The sequence below is a fragment of the Hyaloscypha bicolor genome (genome assembly GCF_002865645.1).
Source record: "Hyaloscypha bicolor E unplaced genomic scaffold K444scaffold_52, whole genome shotgun sequence".
NCBI classification, from domain to species: domain Eukaryota; kingdom Fungi; phylum Ascomycota; class Leotiomycetes; order Helotiales; family Hyaloscyphaceae; genus Hyaloscypha; species Hyaloscypha bicolor.
The window spans coordinates 801,060-820,975 of NW_020194554.1; the positions used below are offsets into that span (position 1 = coordinate 801,060).

The window sequence follows — 19,916 nt, forward strand, 5'->3', positions numbered from 1 at the left end:
GATAATGGAACCCTTTTCTTTTGCCAGCTCGGAAGCTGTGGAGATACCTGTCAATATCAGGATGTCAGTCTTGTTCAGAAACAACTTTGCCATCTGGCTAACATTATCACAGAGTCAGCCTAGAAGGAGAACAAACGCCAATACCCTTCTCTACCCTCATTAATAGACCGGACCTGAGGCATATCGGGTCGAACTTGAAGTACTTGAGCCTGCCAAGAATTAATGGTGAACTGCAGATGCTGACAGAAGTGTAGCCCCCATTCTGATCTCTTCGTAACTGTCCAACTCTGGGCAGATTCCAAGCCACTGACCATCCCGGTCCAAACACCCTACAAGCCGTTCCGCAATGAGAGAAAGTAAGCAACAACTTTGATGCAGGATTCTGAGGAGTACGCTGACTCCCACCAAGGTGGAACGAGTGGCTCACGCTGCCAATAAATTACTCAACATTACCCTTGAGCTCACAACTCGCGATCACAATATGGGATTTATCACCTACGGGCGGCGACGGCGCACAAGGTCATGCTATTCCCTTTGGAGGAACCACGCTTCCCCTATTTGATAAGGAGAACCAGCTCCAGAAAGGCCGTCAAAAATGCTTTCTCCACCGCCGCAAAGCCGCAGATGGCTTGGACTCCTCTTCTACACCTTCCACACCCCAAAGCTCACGGAGGAATGGTGGGAAGGGAAAGGAACACATAGCATCTGTGGATAAAGAGAGCGAGGAGCTGGACAGACTTGAGAAGTTGTTCAAAAAGCACGAAATGGGCGAGATACCCCGCATCGAATGGCTGGATCAACTAGTATTTCGAGGGGTGGAGAAGCGTGGATTGCAGGCTTCAAGTACATCAATGAAAGCCCTGCAACGAAGAAGATCCCGGCATCAGAGCACTGTCATGACACTGGATGGAACGGAAGAGAAGCAAGCGAACGGGGACAAAGAAAAGAAGGACGCAGTCGAAGACGCTATTGACGATGAGCGCTTCACACTCTATGTTGAATTACCCAGATTTGACTTCCCGGTTGTCTTCGCGGATCATGAATATCCTCCGCCGCCGATCTCTTCCCTTCAACACCTCTCGTCCTCACAGTCCAATATCATACTCAAGCCGCCACCAGAAGTCCATTACGGGCCTGGAATTAATGGTCTTGGGGATAATGATGACCATGGATTTGGAGGACGTCTTGTCAGGGTGTATGATCCTGAAGTTGGGGCTAGGGACAATCCGGCTGAGAGTAAACATCGCCGGCTTGTTCGAAGTCATCGAACGGGCGTCCTAGATCGCGATTTGAAACCAAATGCGAAAGTTAGGGACGAACTCAATGGGATCATGGCCTACTCACCAACACACTTTCTCTCTCCCGAGGAGAAAGATCTTGTCTGGAAGTTCCGGCATCATCTGACAAGAGACAAGAGAGCTCTTACCAAGTTTGTGAAGTCTGTGAACTGGCATGATCAGAGTGAATCTCGGCAAGCGGTGCAGATATTGGCGAAATGGACAGAGGTTGATGTCGATGATGCTCTTGAACTTCTGGGTCCTACCTTCGATAATCCGGCGGTCAGGGCTTATGCTGTCGATCGACTTCGAAAGGCCGACGATGATGAACTTCTGCTTTATCTTTTACAGTTGGTCCAGGCCCTCAAATTTGAGCATATTTCGCCAGATTCTAGACAGGATGCCACCCAGGATTCATCTCTTGCAAGGTTTCTCATCGCGAGGGCAACCAACAACTTCATGCTTGGGAATTACTTCCATTGGTATTTGATGGTGGAGTGCGACGATAAGAGCGAAGATCAGAGCAGCGAATACCGAAAACTCTTTGCTAAGGTGGAATATGATTTCATGACCGATCTCGTGAAGCTTCCCGGTGGGGTAGAGACACGAAAAGTACTTCTGCGACAAGGCGAGCTAATAACAGTGTTGTCCAAGATTTCCATGGACATCAAGGTCTCTCGTGAGACTGTCCCCAAGAAAGCAGAGCGAGTCAAGCAATTTCTGGCAGATCCCAAGAATGAGATTATTACGATCGATCCTCCGCTGCCTTTGCCGCTGGACCCCTCGGTTACGATTACAGGCGTTGATCCAGCAGACACGAATGTGTTCAAATCTTCACTATTTCCAATCATGATGACGTTCAAGACTTTAACGAAGCAGAAATATCAAATCATGTTCAAGACAGGAGATGATCTAAGGCAGGACCAACTGGTGATTCAGATTATCACTCTTATGGATCAGCTGCTTCGAAAAGAAAACTTGGATTTGAAACTTTCTCCGTACAAGATTCTGGCTACAGGAGCTACCGCTGGAGCAGCTCAGTTCGTCCCATCAATGAGTTTACAGGGAATTGTCAACAAATACAGGGGTAACACTGTGCTGGCATATCTGAAATACAACAACCCAGATGATAAAGCACCACTCGGGGTCAGGAAAGAAGCTCTAGATATCTTCATCAAATCCTGTGCTGGATACTGCGTGATCACCTACCTCCTCGGCGTCGGAGATCGGCATCTCGACAACCTACTCCTCGCCCCGGATGGCCACTTCTTCCACGCAGATTTCGGGTTCATCCTCGGTCGAGACCCCAAGCCCTTCGCACCAGCCATGAAACTCTGCAAAGAAATGGTCGACGGCATGGGCGGCTCCGCCTCGGAACAATACAAGCAATTCAAGCAATACTGCTTTACAGCCTACACCACCCTCCGCAAATCCTCCAACCTGATTCTCAATCTCTTCAGTCTAATGGTCGACGCGAATATCCCTGATATCAAGCTGGAACCGGATAAAGTCGTGTTGAAGGTTAAGGAGAGGTTCCATTTGGAGATGAGTGAGGAGGATGCGATTAGACATTTTGATACGCTGATTGAGGATTCGTCGAATGCGATCTTTCCAGTGGTTATTGATAGGTTGCATGGGTTTGTGCAGCATTTTAGGGCGTGATCAATACCGTAGATGGACGGAGTTAGGGATTGGGGGTTGGGAAGGATAGAGTCAGGTAGATTCAATTCTCTGGAATTGGTAATGCCAGACTCTCATCACTTCAAAATCTTTCAAATAGATGTCGCTGTTTCAGATCTCCGTTGGAACTGCTTGGGACAATCTCCACCTCACACGTTGTGATTTTTTGGTCTCCAGTTCGTGCATTGGAAAGGAACGTCGGAAATGAACACACCGAAGTAGAAAAGAAATGCAAATGATGCCGTATATTTGCTATAAGTTAATCCTACTTTTACAAAAAAAAAACTGCTAATTTCCTCGGACAACCAGTGCCAATTGGAGTAAGAAATCCGCTCCTCACTCCTTCAAACCCTTAAAATTCTCTGCAACTTTCTGCATCTCCTCCGTCTCCTCAACCTTATACGGCCCACTCATCCTCTCCACAATCGCTAACCCCTCCTTCAATATCTCCCCCGCCTCCCCAATCTTCCTCTGCTTCTCCAAAACAGAGATCATCCCCCGGGAACCCCCAAGATACTGCGGGCTCTCCTCCCCAAGATTTGAGACCGCGCCTGCAACTTGCTTCGAGTCTGGTCCAGAGACTTTATCACTCTCTGTGATAAGCTTGTTATATACTGTTTCGGCTTCTTCGCATTGCCCCAGTTCAGCGCAGATCATTCCTACGGTATGGAGAGCGGTAAAACGAAGTTTGTTCGTGGGCTCAAGTGTCTCGTTTCTCTGTACGACGGTTTTGGTGAGGACGTCTTTCACCGCCAGGAGTTTGGAGTGGTTGAGGGCATCGTCTTGGTTGACGGTTGCAGTTGCGAGGGCGGGCTCGGGGACACCGCCGTCTGGGAATGTTTGGGAGATGGCGTACTTGAGTTTTGGGGTGATTACAAGGGACTCCCAGAATGGGGTCTTGAGGGAGGACTCCTTTGATTGAAGGTCGGGGCTGATATTTTGGAAGGATAGTATTAGAGTTGAAGCTTAGGGAGTTGGAATGTGTTTAATAGATATGATATTCTTTTAGATCTTTTTTTAAATTCAAAAAGTCGATGAAAGGGAGAAAAATCTAACAAATGTTGCAGCCTAGAATTGTCAACCTTCTGGGATCAATCAAAACCCTGCACGTCTCTGCTTTCAGGTACTCGACAAACCAAGATGCATCAAATGCTGGAGATAAAACATAAGTTGTGCATGACATGTAGAGCTTCCTGCAGCCGGAAAGGCTAGGCAACAACTTGAGGTTTCATTGTTTACCAAGAGTTGGCAGATCAACGCCCCTTTGTCCGCACTGTTATCGTCTTACCTGCCGTTTCGGGTTTCATATGCAGCCAACGATCTGAAGTCATTCCCTGTCCTTCTTGTTGAATCGGGAATATGGTAAGCCTTTGAATGACGTATATTTTCATTTATTTGTCAAGAGTTGGCATATCAACGGACTGCTATGACTTCGGGCTGCACTAGGCAACCAATTTATTCACACTTCTGGCAATCTGAAGCAAAATACCTTGTTTTTTGAATTGAGTGAGGAGTGTGGTAAGCCCTCGTATTACCTATCGACTATGTTTTGCTATTGTTCTATGTGATTTGTCAGGTGAGCCCAGTGTGAGCGCTGCTCACGCGTTAGCCCTTATAGTCCACTCTCCGCCCTCGGCTACGACTCGTTTGTAGAGACCACACCTCCTTCACAAGAGTCATGATCGCTACCTTTTCGGCTCAATTTGTCCTTATTGAAACCAGAGACTGGGCGAATCAAACTTTACCTTGCTGTCTCTTGACTGGCGCGCCATGTAAGCCTCTCGATGTCTTCTGCTCTCCCTTGCCGCTTCTAGCTTGGCATATTTGGTCAATATGGTAATTGTTGAATGAGTTCAGGAGAACCTATTGACGTAGTTCCGAGCTCCTCCTGTGACATTCGTTGATCCAGAATGTCCAGCGCTTCTTGTGTGTCTTCGTTGAAGGAGGGTTCCGTTCCCATTCTGAAAAGATCTCCAGCTGTCTGAGAAGCACCAATACTATATGGAGAATCAGCCACTTGACCCTCTAAACTAGAGGTTTTGAATACTTCATACCTATCGAAGCTTGGTTGCGTCGCCTGGGTGGCATTTTGGACCAAGGTAGGCCTCGGTGCCGTCACTCGGTATGCATGCCATGCTCCTAGCCGAACTAGGACAAAGGTCCTGAATGAATTAACAGCCCATGTGTGGATCTGATCAACCAGGTAATGAAGGTGCCAAGCCTCTTTCTTATTCGTGATATAACCCTTCTCAGCGAGAGGAATATCTCGGGGGGTTCACTCACGCATCAATCAATTCTTGTGGGATCGGGCAACCAAAGCGGAACTTCAGGTATAAGCCTGCGATAGTAGACAAACAGTCTTCAATGTGGACTCTCTGATGTCATAGAGAACACTTGGAATCTCTCATTCTCGCTCTCCTGGTAAGTGCGGGCAGATTCTGGATGACCTGGTTGAAGACAAAGATCGTGGAGGTCGTTAAGATAAATTTCACTCGATCTCCGAACCTGGTTCAATCCTGGATCCGACATGGTCTTCTTTGCTTCGTATACAGCTTATGGAAACGCAAGGGGGAATGAGAGCTATTGTTGGATCACTAAAGCACACTCTGGGTTTCAAAGCAGATCTGGGACGCATTCGACGTTCAGTAAAAGCTCGGACGATGATTCTTCGCCTACCGATAGACTAAAAGTGCAATCCAGTATTCAATAAGCACGCACTGTTATGCTCTCCTAGGGGTGGCATATGTAAGGATTTGGGAAGACCAATATTATTATTGATAAATTTTTGGGGTTTAGACCAATAATATACAATAAATGATACTATTTATAGGTATTCTTCCCAAATAAGCTAGAACCCACTCTGAACCAATACTTCGTAGAATTACTGCAATTGCTGTCACGTGCGGACAGAATTTCACACAATTATCTAAACTTCTCTTAATATCAATTAAGTATCTCTGTTTTCATCCCTGTTCTTCGTGATTTTTATACTAATAATGCATAAACACCATAAATTCTGCATAAATATTCTGCATTTATTACTGGCTAGACCAATATTATTTAAGTTAGCGCTAGCCCACTATTATTTACATAAATTAAATAAATTCGTCCATCCCTATGCTCTCCGAGTTCTACATTATTGTTGCGGCAGGCTCCTGTGTCTGAGTTCACAGACTACTCATTGGCTGACCTAAGAATTTCTTCCGAGCTTTCACATACCATTCGCTCCTGATGCAGAACCCTTTTCATTTTCTGGATCTCGGCATGAACCGATCGGCTGGGGAAGCGGGCCCAAAGCCACTGGGTTGGTGTTTCAGAAATTTCTCGACGCCGATTGGTACCACCAGCACACTTCACTCCCTGTTCCACAGGGTCCCGCATGAAGCCTGGGGGATTTCGCCCTGCAGAAAGCGTTCAATGATCGATAATCCATAAATCCTTGCACCTTGCGCGCGGTCCTCCACGCCCGACCGTTATCCATTTCCAGCCAGAATTTCATCTCCTTTCCCGCCATAAGCTCTCTTGTCGCTATTTCAATCAAAAAATCTTGCATTGCTCCGAGGATATGTCAAAATGTATGTCAAATAGCTGCACTTCGCTTCTTGCTCTTTTGTAATTCGGACATTCTAGAACGAGTCAATGCGCCAAAAAACTTAAAACTTTACTGTAGTGTAATCCAAGTAAGGGAGGTCCCATCTTTGATGGCTGAGACACGCGCCACGCACTTCCCGTTGTTTAACACGGCTCGGCTTCTTCCTGGATAGGCAACCGACCTCGACCGACCCAGTCCCCATATATACTGATGCTTCATTCTTAAACACTGAACATGACTATCATCACCCATTCACATCTTGACTCTGAACTATTTCTTTCTATAATCATTGCACGTAGTGATAAATCTCACTTCACGGTGTTGCAGTGGTAATCAAAATGATGGAAGTTGGGCAGGTCCGTCTGAAGTTTTCATTTCTTGCAACGCTCCTACCGAATTCACCTTTTGCTAATGGAACACTTGTAGATTCTGCTCATTATTTGTGCCATTACATCATGTTTGGCATGCGCTGCTCGCTTTTATCTTCGTGTTATTGTCAAGAAGCGGGTTGAGCTCCTCGAGTTTGCTTTGATATTTGCTACAGTGAGTTACCCTTGAGTTACTTCTCTTATTATTTGACAGCTCCCCTTCCCAAAGTCGCGTGGTGTCCGAGTAAATCTTATTCCTTCTCCATATCCTATATCTCACCCTGCTAAGAAAAACAATGCTTTTAAGGTTATGCAATTAGTTCTCATTGGAATGCAACTGCGCATTTTCGACCTTCTTCCAACAATGCAAAACCCTTCAAGCTTTATCGAGGCTCAAAAGGTCTGTCAATACAGCTCCCCCTCAGCACATAAAAGCTAATGACCTGTGAGCTTATAGTTGTTCTTCTCCGGCACCTTCTTCTATTTTGCTTCACTATGGGCTGTTAAAATCTCAATAAACTTCCTCCATATTCAACTTACTAGGAGATTCCAACGTATCCACTTTCTAGCTGTCTGTAACTTATACTTCTTGATCGGGATCTGGCCACTTATCTACGTAATATATTTTTTCGCCTGCTGGCCTCTGGAACGAAGGTGGGCCTTGCCATCAGGTCGACAATGTCCGCCAATAGTACATGCCTGGGACTTTGTATGTTTATCCCTCATATCGTAAATTATTCCTAACATGATATAGTGGACTCACTTTACGATACATTTGGCAACTGATATAACTTGTTCGTCTGTTTTTCCTTCTCCGACCAAAAAATCTTGCTTTCAAGAGACCCAATTTCTTCTACCTTTATCATCCAAGTCTCCATCTCCACCGACTAACGTTGAAGTCGGCAGTATGCATACTACCATTCCCAGCTTTACTCAAAGTCACCGAAAGACGGCTCAGGATCGCAATATGTGGCGTTTATAGCATCGCAATTGTTGCTATAATTGTCAGCATTATCCGCATTATCTTGCTAGCGATCGACGTTCAAAACAGCATCAAGAGGATTATGGTTCTCACGGCTGTGGAGGTAACTGTCTGTCTAGTCGTCGGTATACTGCCTGGAATATCCTCATCTTTTACAAAGAGGTACGCTCAAGGGGGCTCAGAGTTCAGCAAGTCCACACCCTCGAGTAGATTAAAGAGTGGAAAACTTAACAAACCCACCTTTGCGCGACTCTCTGGCCATGATGCGTCGGTAGTGGGAGATAGCGGTGATGCGAATGCGGTGGAACTTTCCAAACTTGGCCATCGCGAATTCGGCTTCGCGGAGCAAGAAAATTATACCAATTGCTTCACAGGTTCAACAGACCAAATCATTGGCCCGGAGAAAGGGGGGATCACGACGACAACCCACGTTAGTATTGCTAGGGGGGGTTGAGAGGGAGGCAAATTGACTACCCGCTATTGTTCACCCCCTTTCGATGCTTTCTGCTTGGGTATATGTGCTGTAATCAACTAGATGAGATGATTTGCTGCTTGCGGTTATGGCGCGGTAAAGATATATCTCAAAATACGAAAGGCAAACGCCATGGTTCTCCACGATATTGTTGCGTCCTGTGAAGTGGTTTGAGGAACAATATGACTTTCAATCACGTACGGCAATTCCGTAGAGGATCAGAAATTTGCTCCAGCAGGAACCCTTCTAAAGGGGGTAGAACGTATTCCCTGGGCAAAACTTGGTAACTCGGGAAGGACATTGACACCGGGCCAAAATGGGGCCCACGTTTATGTTACCGCACAATGTAATAAAACTAGCATTCTCCGATTTTGACAAGATTTTACCACAAAACCTCAAGCATTCTCTTCTCTTTTCGTGGCCCTTGAGTGCTGTTTTACCACAGTCCTTCTCTGGGTTTCTGGAGAGCGGCAACAACAAGCTGAAGGTCTGGGCTAGTGGTACATAGACAGGGGTTTTTGCATGAAGGTTCGCCACCCCTTTAAAATGCAGCACAATGCCCACATCAGGGCTGGCTTCCTGAAAGTCGGATGGTCATTTGGGCAGTGCGTCATTTGCATTTTACGAGTTCTGAAAGCTCGCAGTTAGGCATTCCGGTCTGGCTTAACCCTTGCACACACTAGGCATGGTATCCTGTCGTATCCTAGGTCCTGGAATCCTACACGGCTGGGGGACTTGAGGCAAGGCCGAAGAGAGATTGATCGGGCACTTGTAAACTGGGATCTCAGCCCCTCAGCCCTGTACTTACGCCGGCGACCCTGATTTGAATCATCTCGCTGAGTGAGCAGGCTTCGGATTCGAGCCCAACCACGATATGGACAACAGCTACTGGTTCCACCCTCTCTGAATGAAACAACATTTCTAAGTAGCCTAAATCTCTATGAAATTGCTTTCCACCTTTGAAACACGTTAGCAGACAGAATCATCCACTTCTGCTCAGTACAGGCAGGAAAATTGCTCAAGAACCCCACTACCACCATAAGTCCGGTTTGCAAAATATTACCATTTGATAATGATCTTGCCCTACCTTGTGGACAGCTTGCTAGTATCAGTCACGTGATAACCCGATCTCAGGCTGGGTACTATATGGTAGTGCAGGTATGTTACTTATAAGTCCCCGGATTTCAGATATAAGTTAACTTGTTACTAGTAGCTTTCGAATAACGATGGATAATTCAAGCAATTCAAGCAACTTCATTTGTGTGCAAGATAATAAGTAGCAAGACACCAAAGTTTGACTCAAGTGAAGGCATGAAGTAGACCCAGGTATGATGCCACCAAATGTGACGAGAGAAGTGCATAGTCCAAAGCAAATTTTTCATCCAAGTAGTTTTCTGCCAGCAAATTTGCGATACCCGGAGCCACTGAAAACATTTTGGAAAAGATGACTTGGAGTGATGAAATCGAAAATCTAGAAAACCATCCCTAGCCCGCGGTTTTCTCCTGCCGACATGGTTTTCCCCCAAGGGTGGCTCATACGGCTGGAGCTCGCAGTCATGCTCGCGGTCGAAGTCCGGTCTTTGTCTCCGTGTGCTGACGAACTCAATCCTAAAGATAATCCGAATCGAGCGACGTGAGATATCACCGAGGGTTCCACGGCGATCATGTGTAGGGGTAAGTCTGATGAGAGTAGGTATTCCTCGACGTGTGAACCTTGAACGGGCTCTGAAATGTGCTCCATGGCAAAAGGACTTGGGCCTCGGATGCGAGCTAACGCTTGTTTCATGCTGTCTTTGAGCGAGCCTTCTTCGTGAGGTTCACGGTTCAAGTGCAGAAGGAGTTTGTGATCAGTGTGGGAAATGAGTAGAGTAGAGTAGAGTAGTGGGCCCTACTCATATTCTACTCAAATAAATTTCTCACTACTCATACTCTACTCAATACTCTACTCAACTACTCTAGAATATTTTAGAGTAGTTGAGTAGTGCGCACGTGACGTTACACGTGACGTTACACGTGACATGCTGGCCTAATTGGGTAAGGCTCCGGGGTGGCCCGAGTCTAGCGCCACTACATTGCCCAATCAAGTAGTGGCAAGGCTTGGTAAGCAAGGTAGAACCATAATATATTCTTAGGCTTCCTCGGCTATTAAGGGCAAACTCTTCTCTCAAGGTGCTCTTATTATATCTAAATTACATAATAGACTTAATAAGAGTACTATTAAGATAATATCTTGCTTAAAAAGCTGGGGGCTATTTAAAGACGAATTAGAAGAAGTAAGGAGAGAAGGACAAAAGAAGGAAAAGAAAGATTCCGAGGAGGGAAATCTGTTTTTTATAAAAAAAAAGAAGTAGTATTTAAATAGACTTATATAAGCTCTAGTTTAAATTATATACTGCTACTTAATGGGTACCTTATTTATTTATTAATAATTAAATAAATACCGATTTACCACATTCACGTGACTACTCTTGAGTTACTCTAGAGTAGTACTCTACTCTACTCTACTCAAGTACTATATTACGCTACTCAAACTCTACTCTACTCTACTCAAGACTACTCTAGAGTAGCTTGAGTAGCTTGAGTAGTTTTTGCCCACACTGTTTGTGATAATCGCTCTCCAAAAGTTCGATGAGGTCGCGGTCGTGGATAGCTGAATTTAGGGCGGATTCACAAGCGAGGAGCCATTGATTCGCACTAGATATCCATTTCTTTTCCTTTCTCAAAAGACGTGCATATCCCCGGTGAGCTGTTGCCTTTTCGATCGCGTGATGAACATCTAGTTGATGGAAGGAGTGCCCAAGTAGATCCCGATATAGGCATCCAGCTGATTCGAGCAGGTACTGATTAGAATCCACTAATCCAAGAGCCAAGCATTCATGCGCGAAAGAAAAGCCGTGGAGAAAAAGCTGAGGACAGATTTGGTAGATTTCTCCATCAGAAGTTGGTTTCTGGAGCGTGTCCCTCATGAGGCCCCAGTGGTCTGTCAAAGAAGGGGCGCCTTCGTCGCTCTGAAGAAGCAATTCAATCATAACGGCTTCGATTCGTGCGAAAAGCCGAGCGTTTTCATCGAGAGAATTTTGAATGAATAGGATGATAAAGGCAGCAAGAGCATGAAACAGCAAGAATGTTGCTTCTTCAAAGCGATGAGTCTTTGCCAAAATTTTCCCCAGAAATGCTTCAACGACGATCTGGGAATGTATATCAAGGATTCGGCGGCAATGATACTCTGCTTTCTCGTACTGGCCCATTCTTTCAAGCGCTTCGGCAAGCTCGAATTCTTTCTTCAACGTTTGTGGGGCGGATTCATCGTGTTCTATGTGAGAGCTGGCCAGCTTCACCGCAAGGTCACTAACACACTCCAAGGAGGATTCCTCGACAGTTTCTTCCCATTGCTCGTTCACAATCGTCGAATGAGACTCGGCCAAGAATCGATCGCTAATACAGCGGAGTTCGAGCGGGGAATCTTGTCTGTTAGAAAGATATTCGGACGCTTGGCCTTCCTCGAACTTGTTCTTGTGTTCGGTTAGTCCAGCGTCTTCAAGTTGCTTGGGTAAGAGTTCAAATTCGGCAAGTACACGCTCGACATTGTCACCGGTCTGGCGACGTAAAGCGTACTGGGACCATGGCTGATTTTTATCGGCCATCCAGAGGTCGATGCCGGAGATGGATGGTAATTGCTGCATATCGGCCATAGAAGTTGTCAGACTCTGCCGTTCAGAATCAGGGGAATGAATCCAGCAGGCGTGTGAGGTAGTTGACGCTGGGGGCAGAGGTGAGTGGTGTGTGGTGGGTGCTCCGAACATTTGCTAACTATCATTAGAGGAGAACCAAGGAGCGAGGGGTTGCAGAGTACCTCCGAGGAAGAATTTTTGCAACTGGGACTAGGAGTATTGTATGTGATATTGGGAGGTGTTGCTTCGTTTATGCGTTAAAAGAGGTCGAATAAGAAGGCATTTCGCATCAAGTAACTCACGGGCACTCAGAGGGAAAGACATTGTCCTAGTCTTTCTTCTCTTACAATCTTGAATCTTTGTAGGAGCAATTCGAACACCTCCTTGGAAGAAAGCTGTGTCTTTGCCTTCTTGTTTACGCTTCGTCCCTTTGGCAGCAATCCATTGCTTGTTGCGAGTTGATATATTCTTGGAGAAGCCCCATTCTTTGATCTTGTCCTTCCAAGTTCTGACGCTGGTCACATGTTAGCTTTGCGTCCAGGTGTTGTCATTTTTAACATACCATCCTTGGAGTCCGTGTGATCTCTGGATCTCGGCCATCGTGTCTTCTAGATTCGCGGGTTTAATGTTCCCAGACTTGTCTCCTTCAATATAGATTCGAAAGACATCTGGTTTTATTTTATCCCAATATTCTTGGGTGGGCGGTTCCCCCGCGTGGTCCTGGAGTGTTGAAGTGGTCACGTTGCCAACCATATTGAAATTCAAGTTAGCATGTGCATTAGTTGTGGCAATCGGGGTGAGTTATCTGTTGTTGAAAAGAAGTCATAGTGAGAGAGAGGAGGAAAAGAAATTCCAAGATGAAACCTACAAGAAGCAGAACAGCTTGCTGAGTCATTCAAGAAACCAATCAGGTGAATTACTGTACCAGAATGGTAAAAAGTGCAACTCGCCAAAAATGACAGGCGGCGACACAGCCTGCAAGCATGCACAGTGGTCGGGCGGAGCTCGTAGCGAGAAATTGCGGGATACCGAATTCGACCAATGAGATAAAAGTGCATGCAGAGCTAAGGAAGATCACCGCTGAAGATCCTTCAATGAAATAGGCAGAAGTGAACCAAGTACCAGGTTGACGAATTACCAGGTGTAATTCACGTTACATAGGAACAGAGGAGATTTCTAGAATTGTAATTATTTCTAGAAGAGAAGCGTGAAGCTCGTAGAAGCTTGGGAGCGAGGCTAAATACTCCTTAGCGCCATAATTAAGCGAAACGTGTGCCTAAGGCTGAAGCGAATTTTCCCCCTCACACCGCAAGTATTTTGGTCCTAGTCCCCGTGCGGAGGTCCCAGCATGAAGTGTGGAAGCCACAAGGCTGGGAGATCGGGGCACCCCTGCGAGGAACGACTTTCAAGACTGCAGTCACGCGTGGTTTCAGATGTGGCTACCACGTGCACCCTCATCCAAAAAAAGTGACTCTCTCTAATTTCAATAAAATCATGAATACAAGTCAGAATAGATAAATTTTATGCTCCATACTGTGCAAGAGCCCAGGTACCTGCCTTTGGACAAATCATGGCCCTGCTTCTCGATTAGATTACGCCCTGAGGTTGCTTCTTTGGGGCCTTGCCACCATTGAAAAAGTACCGGAGGCAAGGAAAATAGCTCGAAGTACGTCAACCTCGGTCACAGTAGGAGGTTCGCAAGCAAATGACTCTGGCGTATTTTGACTGGCTGAATGAAATCTTGAGTGCCGGAATTTCTGCGACGGTAGACAGAGATATTTTGTGCCTTAGGACTCTCCCAGAGCCTGCCCATACACGGCTTTTGCATATGAACCTTTGTTGCGCCTTGCACCAAACAAACCTTAGAGAGCAGCAGTCAAACACCAGGTGCGCCACTAAATTAAGACTTCTATAGTTTCCAGCATTCTAACAGATAATACATGTTACATTTTCCTGCTCGTGAGAGACCCCCTAGTTCTGTTCGAAATATGTTCGTACACGAAAGCTTTGCGAGTCGATACGGATACAGTCTAAAACTTGCGCCAGGGTAAAACGACAGTGTTGAATTGAGCTGTTTGCAGGTGGTGATGACTGAATGTTGAGCTGAAAATGCGAGGAGGAATTTCGAGAGCTCTGTCTAGGTGGGCGGTTCGGTCAGGACGCTTGTTTGCGATCGCTGAAGACTATCTGCCATACACTTCCACAAGGTTAGCATCAGCACATCTCTGCCTTTAACAATTAACGGAAGTGAGAGATGCGAGGCCTTACTTGGGTCTAGCGTTATAGGCGCAGATGGAGGGGGATGGGGAGAAGGACGAGGTCCTTCGGATCCCTTGGATTGCAGCTTTGGCATTGCCGGCGAAGAAGGGTTGAACGCGCCAGCTCGCTGATAGTAGAGTTGGTAAGGTCAGATGCAGTTGTCGCAAACGTCAAAGATATCTTTGAACAACATACAGAGCAAGCTCTTGTAGTGGATGATGAATTGTGAATCATTTGGTTGCGGTCACAACATTTCGCAAGGGGCTTCGCAGCAAATATTTTAGATATTAAACGAGAACCCCTGACGGAAACTAGCGTCATCTTGACTCCTAGTGTGACACCCCGACCAGGCAGCCGGGGCCGGGCCACGCTGGTGACGGGCTTTGCTCAAGAGGCGCACGATCAGACTGGTGAAATCTTTGATTTTTCTTGAATCCTTCTCAAAATGCAAGGTTCTTGGGATTGACTGATCAAGTAATGACTCAAGTATCGGCCAAGAGTCAATACCCCCTGACTGCAGCCTTGTGCTTACTCGCTTGCCGTACTTCAAGCCAGATCTTCAGAACAGGCGAATAGCTCTCGAACCCCTTCAGCCTCATCTCCAAGACGGCTTACTTCAGAAGAATGCGACGACCTTTATACCTATCTGATCAGAGGCTGCCTTGTGTCAGAACAGCCCGTGGCATGCAAAAGCCTTCCCATAGGCGAATCAATCAGAGGTCAACTCAGTGTGTGTGTGCGAACTCGCAATGATGTCCATTTCGGCGGTGAAGATGCACAATGTTCACCGCCTTTGAGGATCTCAGGATGCTGGGACAAATTGATCGCAGCATGCGCCTGGCCAGCCTTTTTTCCTTTCTTCGCCTTTTGTTTTCTTTCAAACAAAAAATTAGTCTTCTTGTACAAAGTTCGTGGTTATTCAAGAGAAGCTCGCATGAGTCCGTGCTCGAGAGACAGATCGAATTCATCGGCGAATTAGAAGCAGGGCAAAGCGAAGTACCAACCAGTCGCTCATATGTTCCAAATCGCCAGTGCAGATGGAGCTCTTCCCAAACAATCTCACCAAGCGGGTCAGATTGACGATCGATACACGGAGCAAGAAATCCAGCAGGTTGCTTTGGATCTCCTTAGAGATGGTCATCACTCTTGGAGCGACAATCCTTGACTCTACATCATTCTAAGAGATATCGGCCAGATCAAAGATACTAGCCAACCCCAACCACTGGATGTACTGTTAAGAAATGGACTGAATGACATGTGGATTCCCCTTACCTCCGATACTACCCTCCGGCAATTACTCAAACCAGAGATTTGCTTCCAATTTCTCAGAGCGCAGGACCGTGTTTGCCTTCATTCAAAATGCTTTCGATTAGGACCCCGAGATTCCCATGGACACTTCGCAACAAGACATGATGCCCCTTTCGAACGTCGCCGATCAATCGGGCGAGGACGTATTGGCCGCGTGGATGAGGTCTTAAGTCTGAGTGACAGAAGAGTGTACGCAAGGAAGACTATTCGGAAAGCCAGTGATTTTGGTGATAATCGCGGCCGGGATGACATTGAGTCTTTCCGTTGTGAGGTGCAGGTCTTACGTCGCATCAAGCATCAACACTGTGTTCAAATGGTAAGGAGACCCATAGTATTTCTCTCATTGTTTGAGGATGATCAAGTTTTTCATTCCAGGGTCTGCAGGAAGTACCGCCGGTGTCACTGGATTGATGCAGCTACCATACTTTCATGAAGATTGTGTTGAGGTCACATTGTGAGACGTCAAGTCAGTGTTATAGGGCGCGACTTCTGCTAACACCCTACTTTGTACCCAACAGGTCGGCAGTTACACAAATCCACGCAATCTTGCAATAATCATGTCACCTGTCGCAGACTCGAACCTCAAAGATTTTCTCCAGCTTGCCGAGACCTCCTCTGAGCCCCGCTATGCTCTTCGAATTCGAGAATGGTTTGGCTGTCTCGCTACAGCGATTCAATACCTCCACATGCACCACATACGCCACAGAGATATTAAGCCTGCAAACATATTGGTTCACGGGGCGAATGTTCTGTTGGTGGATTTCGAACTTGCCCTCGATTGGAAAGACCTAGGGCAATCCACTACGAATACAAATCGTGGACGGACGCCACTATATGCAGCTCCTGAGGTGATGCAAGAACTGGAAAGCAATTCAACATCTGATATATGGTCTCTGGGATGCGTGTTCCTAGAAATGGTCACTGTCCTCAAGGGCAAATTTATCACAGTTGCGAGAGTATTTCAACTCTCGGACGAAAAGTGCCCTCTTCTCCAACAACCCCAAAGGTATCGATGAATGGATTTCACACTTGCAAGACTTCTCAAGCGACGACAATTCACCTTTACTTTGGATTTCGAGGATGCTTCAAGTTGATAGAACCTTCCGTGTCAGAGCTACCGACATAATAGACGAAATACGCAAAACCAGCATCGCTACTCCCACCAACCAGCCAAATCCATATTTTGGGAAATGTTGTCAACGGATAAGCCAAACTGGAGAACACTTACCGATGGGCATGCTTTGCGGAATGGAAGTCCTGGAGGTAGAGATTCGTTTGGAATTCTTCATTGCATTGGCTAAAATTATTAGGACTCCACTGAATTACACAGTCTCAGCGAAGACTGCCTTAAGGCTGAACAACACCGCATATACCGAAATCCAGAAATGTTCCCAGGAATACTCCCTTTCCAACCACTAATGTCATATCTGCATCCTTCCTTCATGATTCAGCATCTTACTCAACGCTCGCTGAAGGAATTTAGACGCTCGGTCGTTGCCGACGAACAGTGGGAATCTTTCGGAGTTGATGTGCAATTGCTCTGTCTCCCATGGCAGCCTCTGCATCTCAATATCAGAAGATACGTACCCTCATGTCACCTCTACTCACTCCAAACACAGTCAAATTCCCAAGCCATGGCGATCCACTATTCCTTGCCAGTTGGTATTTACAAACCGGCTCAAAAGGCAACGACGAGAAGGTTCAACAAATACCTGGACAAACTGATCAACAATCATTTGCCGGATTATGCAAGATTCATGCATAATCTCCGTGGGTTCGACCACTCAAGTAGGACTCTCGAAGTCTTGCTCTTATGCTTCCAGGAATGGAAAGACAAATCAATTAACAACCCCCAATGCCCAACCCACGAGTTGGTCCTCATGGAAAATGCGATAAAACTCATCGCTATTCAATCGTTTCTTGGCGTCGGCCTAATCCTCGAAACTATCCCGGCAGCATTTACGCACTCCCCATTCCCGTCCCCGACTGGCCCCCAGCTCGCTTTTCCAGACAACCAGATACCTCGTCTCCTCAACCGCCAAATCAAAACTATCTTCTTCGCTATCTACAAGACGCTCCTTTTGCAAGTCCTCATGGGATTCAAGGCCGTAGCGTCAAATAAGACATCATGGGGAACAAGTGTTTTTGTAGGCATATGTCTCGCATTCTTACTTGAGCGAATTGAAGCCGGGAGTCAAGAATATCTATTTTTCGCAAAAAGTGTGTATATGGATGAGGAGGGCGGTCTTGGAGACGCAGAAGCGTATAGTAGAGAGGTCGAGAGCGTGGTTTTCGACAGGATATATCGGATTTTGGGGTCGGGGGTCAAGATGAAGACAGACGGGGCCAATGCCATGGCGCTGGAATTATTGGACTCTTTGAGGTGGGTGAGAGAAGGTTTTAGTAAGTTTTTGTGTCCGTCCTTTTCTAGCACAAGAATTAATTTACCGTAGCAGAGATTGAAGGAGACGAGATGCAGCACGCAGAAATTCGGGCACCGCACTCTTCTCGCCTTGTTTCGGCACTTGCTAATTTGGTGCTCTACACGTGAGCCCCTGCATACATTTTCGATTCGTGTTCCATTTAAAGTTTCCGGGCTTATGTATCATGTTGATTCTTGTTGTATATATACATATATACTGGTAATTTGACAGTCAGGTTAGAAAAGTAGATATTGAGGAAGGATTGACAGACTCCGAAGAACTGATACACACATACGATACCCTGTTCAATGTACCAGCAACTTTGGCAATATTTTCCTACACTGCTCACAAAGGGCACCACAGCTGTTACAGTAGGCAGTCAGATGTGCTGTAAGGCTGCAAGTCGACTTCCCCCATCAAAAATGCTGTAGCGTTTTCCTAAATCCGCTGAAAATACCGCCAGGCCAACGTCCCCCTTCAATACACTCCACCCTCGTCATCCTCCTCTCTTTCTCATAGCCTTCTCAACGGCAACGTAAAACTCAGCTTCTATTGCCAGATGAATCGCTCCTGATTCCGCCCTACCACAATAATGAATTATCCGGGTTGCAAACATGCTCCGCTAGGTAGAGTCGGCGATGGAATCAACTTCAACGAAGTCCAGCCTTCCGCCAACAGCGCCCCTCCAATCCATTACCAACTCTATCCGGTTGGCCAAAGTGCAAAGTCCTCTCATAAATGTGGGGCCCCGGAGATAAAGATAACTTTATCACTGACGACGGCAAGAAGTACGGTGTCGAGAGAACCTGTTCCTGGCGTTGAAACGTCTGCGACTTAGAACGAAACCAAGATCCTGAGAATTGACACGATTTCTATCAAGCAAAGATGGCACTTGGGAGCGAAATCATCAAGTGCAACAGATGGGCTCTATTTACAAGCAAGCGAGGCAAGTGGTTATGATAGCTATCGGGTCAGCCTCATTCTGCTCTACTTTTGGCTATTCTGATCAGCCTGAAGAACTATATTTTTGAACAGAATCAAGCTGGATGGATTATCTGCTCTGGAGTTCAATCTAAGAATCCGAAGTAGGCTGAGAAATTGGAGCGATAAAGCCATAAACCAAGTATCAAAGTTCCAATTCGATGGACTATCCCTGAATTCGTGTTATTATACAAGACGTTGGGCGTGCAAAATCATGCATTACCCACCCAGGATATTCTGAGCTCAGTATACCTGCGCCGCGCTCCCATGATCCTGTCCAATTTACCCATGCCAGCCAAAAGTGACACGACAGCACGAAGCTTAGCCAAACAACGCCTTGCTACCCATGCTGTATTCAACTGCGCCGTGGAGAAGTATGCCGGTACCCGCACCATTCAAACAACTCAAACCCAGCTCCTTGCCCCAACAGTTTTAACGCCCACTCCGGGATGATTTTTATTTCGACGGCGGAAGTCACCCAGTTCTGGTTGATTGCCTTGTGAATGCTGCGAGGGCGGCAGAAGCAACACTCGAAGCATTTCAGCAGCGAAGGTACAGTACTAGTCGCTTAGTTCTCGTGTTTTGCTGTTTTTACCGCAAAAGTCACCTGATTCACTTCCCAGTTTTACGGTAAAGGCATCAATTTCACGTAACGCCCAATTAGCACCTAACTAATTCGAGTCTTCCGTACATTTTTATCTCTTTATATAGCGCTTATAAGCTAAGTTTATAGGTTAATTCAGGAGTAAATCCTAGGAATAGTATTAAATTGTGATTTTACACCTATTTTCGCTTAATTACGCCACCCCGTACCTTTACCCTCATTAAACCTTTCCTACATTACTTTTAATTTTAATTTCAAGGAGATAGAACAATTGGAATTGTTCAAAATAGCCTATGTTT

The 19,916-nt window shown here is 46.2% G+C and overlaps 6 protein-coding genes across 6 annotated transcripts; 4 read left to right on the forward strand and 2 right to left on the reverse strand.

The window, feature by feature from the left end:
* Positions 1–4: 4 nt before the first annotated feature.
* On the forward strand, positions 5–2,939 carry K444DRAFT_523231 (phosphatidylinositol 3-kinase; the record flags this gene model as incomplete). Its single annotated transcript, XM_024874268.1, has 4 exons — positions 5–63; positions 113–199; positions 255–356; positions 410–2,939. 4 exons carry the CDS (start codon positions 5–7, stop codon positions 2,937–2,939), a joined length of 2,778 nt encoding a protein of 925 aa, XP_024740146.1.
* A 177-nt stretch (positions 2,940–3,116) lies between these two features.
* Positions 3,117–4,140, reverse strand: K444DRAFT_716200 (uncharacterized protein; the record flags this gene model as incomplete). Its single annotated transcript, XM_024888379.1, has 2 exons — positions 3,117–3,888; positions 4,094–4,140. 2 exons carry the CDS (start codon positions 4,138–4,140, stop codon positions 3,294–3,296), a joined length of 642 nt encoding a protein of 213 aa, XP_024740147.1. The 3' UTR covers positions 3,117–3,293.
* A 2,654-nt stretch (positions 4,141–6,794) lies between these two features.
* K444DRAFT_661281 (uncharacterized protein) lies at positions 6,795–8,443 on the forward strand (the record flags this gene model as incomplete). Its single annotated transcript, XM_024886565.1, has 6 exons — positions 6,795–6,905; positions 6,976–7,092; positions 7,225–7,317; positions 7,375–7,626; positions 7,817–8,329; positions 8,435–8,443. The coding sequence occupies exons 1-6, from the start codon at positions 6,888–6,890 to the stop codon at positions 8,441–8,443; spliced, it is 1,002 nt and encodes a 333-aa protein (XP_024740148.1). The 5' UTR covers positions 6,795–6,887.
* Positions 8,444–11,065: 2,622 nt separating this feature from the next.
* K444DRAFT_626980 (uncharacterized protein) lies at positions 11,066–12,795 on the reverse strand (the record flags this gene model as incomplete). The annotated part of the gene is made up of 4 exons (XM_024882743.1): positions 11,066–11,147; positions 11,213–12,131; positions 12,345–12,556; positions 12,605–12,795. The coding sequence occupies 4 exons, from the start codon at positions 12,793–12,795 to the stop codon at positions 11,066–11,068; spliced, it is 1,404 nt and encodes a 467-aa protein (XP_024740149.1).
* Positions 12,796–15,516: 2,721 nt separating this feature from the next.
* K444DRAFT_716202 (kinase-like protein) lies at positions 15,517–16,625 on the forward strand (the record flags this gene model as incomplete). Its single annotated transcript, XM_024888380.1, has 2 exons — positions 15,517–15,925; positions 16,128–16,625. The coding sequence occupies exons 1-2, from the start codon at positions 15,557–15,559 to the stop codon at positions 16,623–16,625; spliced, it is 867 nt and encodes a 288-aa protein (XP_024740150.1). The 5' UTR covers positions 15,517–15,556.
* A 292-nt stretch (positions 16,626–16,917) lies between these two features.
* Positions 16,918–18,359, forward strand: K444DRAFT_330567 (uncharacterized protein). The gene has a single exon (XM_024871956.1). It carries the CDS (start codon positions 16,995–16,997, stop codon positions 18,060–18,062), a length of 1,068 nt encoding a protein of 355 aa, XP_024740151.1. The 5' UTR covers positions 16,918–16,994; the 3' UTR covers positions 18,063–18,359.
* The last annotated feature ends 1,557 nt before the right edge of the window (positions 18,360–19,916 follow it).